Source organism: Pararge aegeria, chromosome 12 (assembly GCF_905163445.1).
Source record: "Pararge aegeria chromosome 12, ilParAegt1.1, whole genome shotgun sequence".
Lineage (NCBI taxonomy): Eukaryota > Metazoa > Arthropoda > Insecta > Lepidoptera > Nymphalidae > Pararge > Pararge aegeria.
This window is the reverse complement of record NC_053191.1, coordinates 10,051,553-10,060,280: the sequence shown is the minus strand read 5'-3', so window position 1 is coordinate 10,060,280 and position 8,728 is coordinate 10,051,553. Positions and strand designations below refer to the sequence as shown.

At 36.3% G+C, this 8,728-nt stretch overlaps 1 protein-coding gene across 1 annotated transcript; it reads left to right on the top strand.

The window, feature by feature from the left end:
* The first annotated feature begins 1,298 nt into the window (after positions 1-1,298).
* Positions 1,299-8,275, top strand: LOC120628052 (splicing factor ESS-2 homolog). Its single transcript, XM_039896244.1, has 8 exons — positions 1,299-1,579; positions 2,065-2,218; positions 2,306-2,443; positions 3,147-3,340; positions 5,032-5,205; positions 5,819-6,012; positions 6,922-7,050; positions 7,895-8,275. The coding sequence occupies exons 1-8, from the start codon at positions 1,424-1,426 to the stop codon at positions 8,223-8,225; spliced, it is 1,470 nt and encodes a 489-aa protein (XP_039752178.1). The 5' UTR covers positions 1,299-1,423; the 3' UTR covers positions 8,226-8,275.
* Positions 8,276-8,728: the final 453 nt, after the last annotated feature.

The following is an 8,728-nucleotide window of genomic DNA, read 5'->3' as shown; positions in this document are numbered from 1 at the left end:
ATTTTTTCAATACTAGAAGTACAGGCAACTTCGCCTGCTGTACTATTCTCATTTACCTACTGTATCTCTATTTTATCACTAATGTTATAAAAGCGTTTAAGTTTGGAGTGGAGAGGTTATACTTATAACAGAATCACGTAATAGGCTTCATATCCCATAGGAACTATGCCGTTATCCGGGATAAAAAGTATCTGTTTAGTAGCTTTATATTATGAATTGACGGATAAAGCAGATGGCCCGCCTGAGTGTGAGGGGAAACCCATGGCCTATAAGCAGAGCAATACTTCACGGGGCATGCAACTTGCAAGGTACACGTTCCTACAAACTAAAAAGCCGTTCTGTGTAAACCATGTGCCTGCAATTACACCGGCAATCACCCCCGTCGGTCCAAAACACAGCAATGCTGCTGGGCTTCAAAAAAGCATGGCAGTAGTAGTAGTAGTAGTAGTAGTAGTAGTAGTAGTAGTAGTAGTACTTCCCTGGACTAGCTCTGACACAAAAAGCTACTACTATTAAAAGTTGCGCGCATAGAAGTAGGTACCATACCGTGATGTGTTGTTTCAAAAGTGCTTATAAACTGGGCCTACTCGAAATAACTAAATTTAAAAAGTTTGAATTTTGAATTTTTGAATTTTAATCTCTAGTTAAATTCTATATCGCAGTTGGCAACAAAATTAGCTAGCCCCTGTGGTAAGTTGGAACGTAAGTTTTTAATTGAGTTCATTTTAAGTCGGTTGAATGGGTATTTAAATATTACGTTAAACTTCTTTCTTGTTTAGTGTTGGTATCTTCTCTGAACTTCGCCCTTAAGAACAATGACAATATTTTCGGAAGATCTTATAATGTGGATCGTGGCATGGTCGTGTTTCTAATTTTCAACAGAATTAGCACATCTTGTAGGGCAGATTATGATCCTAATAGTGACAATAATGGCACCCCTATCAGCACCTAATCTTTTTTTACCTTGCTACACGATAGTAACATTAAATCAATATGAATACTTAAGAAATCAATTGCTATGAGAATATATTATAATTACTATCATACGAGTTGATCACTCAAAAGAAGCTAGTAACTCTGGAAAAAAGAAAAGGGCAATAACTACATTAATCTGTGATTACCATTGTCAAAACGCAAAAGTCTATTCTGAAAATAAGTACGGTGATACACCTTTGTCTTTTACATACGGGAAATAATAAAAAAAAAATTAGGCTGTATGGTCAATGATCTTTGCCTGTCATGAAAAAGACAAATTAAAAGTTAATGTCATTTTGGCATATAACTATTTTGACATTTTCTCATGAATGGATTTCCTCAAAACAAAACTTGCATGGCTTTTATGCCTTGCTTTTTTAAAACAAAATCGATTTTCTCAAAATAATTTGCTACTATATAAAAACTATAGTAATTAACAGATGACAGAATGATGCAAGAAAATAGCGAATCGCGACCTGGCGTCGGTGCATTGCAAAATATGCAGCTGCTGAAGAAGGAAAGTTCTGTATTCAAAATTCCTAAAGTACCGCCCAAAAAAGTGATTAAAAAATCAAAGGTTTTAGATGAAGAGGACTATGTCCAGGTAAAACAAAGTGATATATTTTGAAGTAATAAAAAAAAATAAGAAATGGTTTTAAGTCATAAGAAACTTTTAGCACATTTAAACGCAAAGTGCATAGCCCTATTAAACATACCCTGAGATATCAAGTTATACTCATTTAACAGCTGGTGTATAATATATTGTTTGTAGACTGGATCTCCCCACATTATGCAAATCAACATAAATTTTGTATAGATGTTTTCAAGCCATGGCACTGATGTAGGTTTTGCTACATTAGAATTGTAAATATTTTTAAAACAGAATATTTTTGCAAAAAAAGGAAGATATTTTTGTATATAATAATTGTCATAGGGACCATTGGTACACCCATCACAATGCAATCAAAACACTTGATTGCATTGTTAATACCAGTCCTAGTATTGTTCAATTTTGATAAACTTAAATTCATAGCATTGTTATTATCATTTAAAGGATATGTCTTATTGATATTATATTTTATCTGGCAGGGTATAGCTAAAATAATACAGAGAGACTTTTTCCCCGACTTGGAAAAACTAAAGGCTCAAAATGATTTTCTTGAGGCTCAAGAAAACAGGGACTATGTGAGACTCAGAGAACTAACAAGAAAGTATAGTGGCAATAGGCCACCCACAGAACCATGTAAGTATAATAACTTTTTCTTATATATTATTAATATACATGTATGTTATACTACTTATTAATATAAATTTAATATTACATTTTCAGATAACTCTCCAGCAACATTTGACACTCCAGGTGTTGACAGACCATTTTCTCCATCTGTCCAGAATCAAACTGCCCCATCCACAGTGGGCTCTAATGTAATGGATAAACCAAAAGATATTACTGAAAATCATACATTAGGTAAGAATTTTAGATCTTCTACTAGATCTGATCCCACATGAGGGGTTGGCACGCCTGGTCTCCTTCAAACTTGAAGAAGGATGTTGTACACGTTTTGGTATATTTTTTTATTACGGACTGCCAGCCTGACTCCAACCTTCCTTGATTCCATGGAATGGTTTTGTTGGTGGAAAAACTGCCACCATAAGGAAACTCATAACATATGGTGTAATGTGGTATTCTTGCTACTTAATGCAAGGTTGTTTTTAATTTCTACTCGGTAATGCCAAGAGTGGTATGATGAAATAGGCAGTGGAAGTGTGTGGCTTTTTCTTCTAACTGTTGTTTTATGATTAATATTCGAACTTAGCCTACAAATGCCTTCTGGCTATTGGTCTCTGGCTAAATACATTTATTGACCTACTTGAAATAAATGAATTTTAAATTCTTGAGTAGACAAACATATAACACTGTGTGAATATTTTAGAATAAGTTAGGTTAGGATATTTCAGTATTTTAGAGGCAAACAACATATTTTCTTATAATTTTTTTTAGAAGAATTTTTCAACTTGACCTCTTTTTGTTTACATTTAGTCCGCATATAAATTGGCCGCACTTTATATTTATATGGATCTCATTCTTGGGTCAGGTTGATGTCGAAAATCTTTCTAGTAATACAATCACCCGTCCTCACAACAGGTTAATAAAAAAAACATTCCAACAGATTCATACCTCGCAACTCACACAAGTGAAGACAACGCAAGCTATGACCGTGTGATAGCACTTGAAAATAAAAAACGTGCAGCAAAACTTGCATCACAATTGCAGTCAGAAGTAACATCCGCAGCACTTGCAGATTCTGCGCTTGCCTTGCCATCCATAGAACAACAGGCAGATCAAACAGAAAGGCCTGAGGAGGTATGTAGACATTCATATCATATATTAGGATGATTTCTCTGTGCCCTGGAGTGAGCCAGTAATGAGTTGATATGACGATGATGATGTTCAGGATAATTTGAAATTTCAATAAAAATTGAGGACTATTAATTTTTGTTTATGATCATTTGAGACAAATTATAATTCTAGGTTGTTAATGTAATGTAGTCACCACTTCATTGATTGTTAAGCAATAAGGTGTATGGTAAACTAATATGATTTGACGTTTACACCTTTCTATTCAAATTTTTTTTTTAAACTATATTTACTGTTTTAGGTTTTTATTTATTTAGGGAAACTAACATTACTATTACACATAAGAGTAATGCTGTATTTTTATATCACATAATCCAATGAATAATCCAATTAATTATGTAATAAAATAAAACCATTTGTTTGCTGCTGGTAATTTGTTAATTGTGTTATTACAAGTATGATGGCCTCAGTATGGATCTCTAATTTGGAGAATTTGGGAATTGATTATCTCTGAATTTTAACTGATCTTGTCTTTGGTTGTAGCCAGTTGCAACCAAACTGAAAGACTTGGCGTTGAGGATCAGGGTTTTAATATTACTGCCACACCACAGCAACAGTTTATTTTACTTACTAACTGGAGGAAAAGAAGGAAAGGAGGAATTAACTTTACCTTTGGGGGCGTTCATAAAATACGTGAGATTTTTAAGGGAGGGGGCGAGTCAAATTTAGACAAAAAGTTTCAGATTTAAACAAAAAATATTATACTATTTTGGTCCATTTAATCTAGATTGTACATGCTTAAGATTAAATTTCAAATGCAATCGTAATACGATTAAGATCATTCACTAATTCGTTCAATCGTAGTTAAAAATACTTTCATTCATACTTCGACGTTATACATCTACTGACTGTTAAACCACCATATTTGTTTTTTCTTTTAACAATAACAATCCAACGCGTTCACGTAAGAAACCCACATTTTGAAAAATCTCACGTGAGATTGGGAGATGGGGGAGGGGGTTGAATAAAATCTCCCGACATCCCACCAGGGGGAGGCAGGGAAAGAAAATTTAAAAAAAAACCTCATGTAATTTATGGACGCCCCCTTTGTAAATAGGGTATGTGCATAAGACAATAAAAAAGTATGCCAAAGCTCACCTCAGCTTCTTGTATTTAGTTAGAAGGCTGAAAAGAACACAACACTTTGAGCTAGTGAAGTTGAGTGACGATCAGTGCAGTCATGCTCAGTAGGTGGAGTGAGCAAAACTATTGTCTTTACTGTGTAATAAGATCATGTGAACAAAGTGAACTTTAAAAGTTACAGACTGGACTTAGTCAATTGAAGTTTATATTAGTTATAATTAAACAAGCAAGCAGTTACGTTGGCCAACGAATTAGTTTGGCCATCCAAAGGGGCAATTCTGCCAGCATCTTAGGAACTGTGCCTCGCTGCGGTGGTTTCGAGGACGTTTTAGATTTTATTTAGTTTTTAATAGTTTAGTTTATTTTAGGTTATATTTGTTAAATTAAACTAAATATAATTTCAACAATTAAAAAAAAGTTAAAATTAATTTACTCATTAGCGATTTAAAAAGTCTAGATCGTGATAGGTAATAAAGCATCAAATAGATGCTTTATGGAAAGCATCAAATAGATGCTTTATGGCAGAAGAAAAAAAACTTTTTCTTTACTTACAGTTGGACACTTGGCGGTATCGCGCTAAGAATTTTATAATGTACGTGCCAGATGGCGCGGCAGGCCAACCAACAACGCCTAAACCTGAGTTGCAGCATCACAACACTCGCCTGCTTGCACAGCCATTCGATAACGCGAAGAATAAGGAAACCATCAGTGCTCTGGCTAGGAGTCAAGTCAGTATGTTTAGTAATTTACATTCTTGTATTAGATAATTTCGTGGACTATTATAGTAAATTAGTACCTAATGAAAAAAATACTGCCTTTTAATAAAGTAACAAGTGAACTGACCAATGCAAATTACCACGGTCTTGTGGCGCTTCATATTGACCAACACTGTGTTTTTCAATTTTGGAAAACACAGTGTTGGATATCCTAGCACCTATGGTCTTTGGAAACCAACGTTCAACTGTTCTCCGAGCCTTTCCAATATAGCTTTGAAATTAACAAATAACCAAGACACGCACTTTAAAAATTTTTGTAAGAGAAAATTTTACTATTTAATATAGAAAAAGTTTAAGAATATATTTCTTTTTATCTATGCGAATAACTTCATATATTACTAATATTTTAAGTTTTTTAACTTGACTCAGTACCCTTATGACTGGAACACAGCAATGCTTGGCGGCTAAAATTAGCATAAAGAGCCGGACGAATAGATTAAATTTTTTTTTTCATTTATTTATCACAAAAAAAACAGATCATGACATAACATAAACATAAGAACCAATAACAATAAAACTAGCTCTCCGCCACATGCGGTATTGCAAGATGCGAATTTGATCACAGGATGCGAGCTTTAAAGGCAAGATAGGCGTTGACGGGGTGAGCATAACGTCGGAGAAAGCGGGCGCGGAGTACGTGCCTGTGAGCACGCCGTCGCCGCGTCCGGGCGCCGGGCCCGACAGCTCGCCGCTCATGACGTGGGGCGAGATCGAAGGCACACCCTTCCGACTCGACGGCGGGGACACGCCGTTGCCAGCGTAAGTGCCATCATCTATGGGCGTACCCAACTTCTGGTCTAGAGGGGGGAGCAAGTGATACCTTTTATGTCAGATCGTCGGCGGCTGATTAGTCTGTATCTTGACCGTAAATTTGACATAAATCCGTGACGTTGCTGCTCCAATACTCTGGGCTTTCTTATTTTTTTAACCCACTACATGTGTTATTATATGTATATTGTATGATGCAGTCTAAGATGGCAATAGGCATAATCTGCTAGGGGAATGGCAGTTATATTAAACACATACCCCACATAATCGTCTGCTATGCGACATCGTACCGGAACGCGAAATTACTTAGCGGCACGTCTTTGTCGGTAGGGTGGTAGCTACCTACCGACCCTACGTACCTACCGTAGCCTTCTACCAGTGGCGTGCACTGGGTTTCTTACCAGGGTATGCATACAGCAGGATAATTGCATAAAACGGCAAAAATCCTCATTTTATACGAGTTATATATATATTTTAGGGTATGCAGTGCTTTTGAGCATCTATGAAGTGCACGCCACTGCCTTCTACCTACTTCAAAAATAACTAAGAAATAGGAACATAAAACATGATAACTATGCTGTATGAAAAGGGTTGTCTTCTAAGATTTTTAAGAAGAATAAATACGATGCGATGGGAAAACCAACAATATATTAAAAAAAAACCAGTTGTTAAATAATTAATTAAAATTAATTCCAGTGAGAACACACATGAATATTTATCATACCACTAAATTTAAACGTAGAAACCAAATTGACCATCGGAAATTTGTGTAAAATTCTAATTTTAATTATAATTTGCCTCCCGGAAAAAAACATCCGTCCTCGACAATAATGTACTTTCGGTTAATACCGAAGATAGTTTTTGTTTTTTTTTTCTTAAGTTTTGACCTTGACCGCGTAGGTTAGGTGCGGGCGCTGCGTATCGGATGTTAGAGGGGGGCGCTCGGGAGAGAATCGCCTTGCAGCTGGCTGAACAGGTCGCTAAGCGGCGCAGACCTACCACTCCGCGTTCCACCACTCCCACAAATAGGTATGGTATACTCTGACAATACAAACATCCCTTTCTAGCCCCAAAGTAAGAGTAGCTTGTGTTATGGGTACTAAGATAACTGGTGAACATTTTTATGAAAAATATACATGATCATCATCATATTAATCCATTGACGGCCCACTACAGGGCACGGGTCTCCTCCCACAGTGAGAAGGGGTTAAGGTCCACCACGCTGGCCCAGTGCGGTTTGGTGGACTCCCAAAACCTTTGAGAACATTATGGAGAACTCTCAGGAAACCTTCATGTTTCCTCACGATGTTTTCCTTTACCGTTGAAGCAAGTGTTATTATAATTACTTAAAACGCCCCACCTAACTTTTAAAGCACTTCTTAACTGATCTAATTTATTTGCGTTTAAAGTTATTAAATGCTGGGATTCGAACTCGGCCCCCCAAAAGTGAAGACGAGCTCCTAATAAACCAGTGCTAATACCATACCCAGACACTAAAAAACATTCATGTTCACCACACAAACAATTTCCACTTGTGGAAATCGAACCCACGCCAATCGGCTATAAGCCGTTATTTTATTATCTACTTCTATTACCCGCTTATACTATTACTATCTGTTGTACACGTTACATATCCGCGTGTACGGTTTTGTACAAATCCCGTGGAAACCGTTGGGATTTCCTGGAATAAAAAGTAGCGTATGTAACTAACTGCCCATCGTTTCATCTAACCCTGCCAAAATCAAATTTATTGGTTGCTTAGTTAGGGTAAAGTAAGGAAAGACAAACAAACAAACTTTAGCATATATAATATTAGTCAGGATATCCTCTTTCACACTGTCTATCCATCTTTGACTATAAATTTGAACTTTAGTTTCAGAACTAACACAGAACGTCTAGCAAGCATGTCGCCGGCAGCTAGGAAATTGGCAGCGAAACATTTACTATCTCCAAGACTCAAATTGACCCCCAACGACATGGGTATTTCCCATACAACCCCTAAACGGACCCCCATTCAGAGGACATCTCTAGTTGCCACCCCTAAACAGTCAGACGGTGTCAAAGCAGTGAGCCCAAATCCTTCAAGCTCCGGCAATGTCAACAACAGCACCAATTTGACAGAAAATAACAATATCACAGATAACCTATTGCAGATTAATGTTGTGAGGAGAACGAGGTTAAAAGCCCAAGATTTCTTTAAGTGATTGTTTTATGTATTTAAATTATGCTTTATAAATATAATATTAAGACAATTCTTAACGTTATTTTATTGTTACATTTATAGCTGCATTTACATTTAAATTTTAACCAACTAATATGTGCACGAATATAATAGCTTTCCTGTATATTATATTTTTACTGTAGGATTTTTTTTTATGAAGCAGCTGGCTGTTTATGAGTGTGAATATCTTGGCTAAACAAACTCAATTCGAGCTTCCACAATGTTTAGTTGAACCAATCGAGTTCTAATCACGTTTCTGATACGAATCTTCTGCCTCTTCTATTTTTAGTACCTACCTACCGCCCAAGGGTGAATAAGCATTTTCTTAGGCAAGCGTATCTAACCAAGTTAATAGTCGTGAAACGCCGGACCATCCTATTTATATATACCCACTTATATAAAGTTTACTAGAGTTACCAACATAGAGCTCATCGAGTCGTGAAAATGAAATGGCAATAGGCCCAAGGTTCTGGAATTAAATTTAAA

Excerpts from the sequence above, each read along its gene's own strand:
- LOC120628052 (XM_039896244.1), top strand. The coding sequence starts at position 1,424 with ATGATGCAAGAAAATAGCGAATCGCGACCTGGCGTCGGTGCATTGCAA. Across the intron at positions 1,580-2,064 it reads ATGAAGAGGACTATGTCCAG|GGTATAGCTAAAATAATACA; the intron begins GTAAAACAAAGT and ends TTTATCTGGCAG. Across the intron at positions 6,013-6,921 it reads GGGGACACGCCGTTGCCAGC|GTTAGGTGCGGGCGCTGCGT; the intron begins GTAAGTGCCATC and ends TTGACCGCGTAG.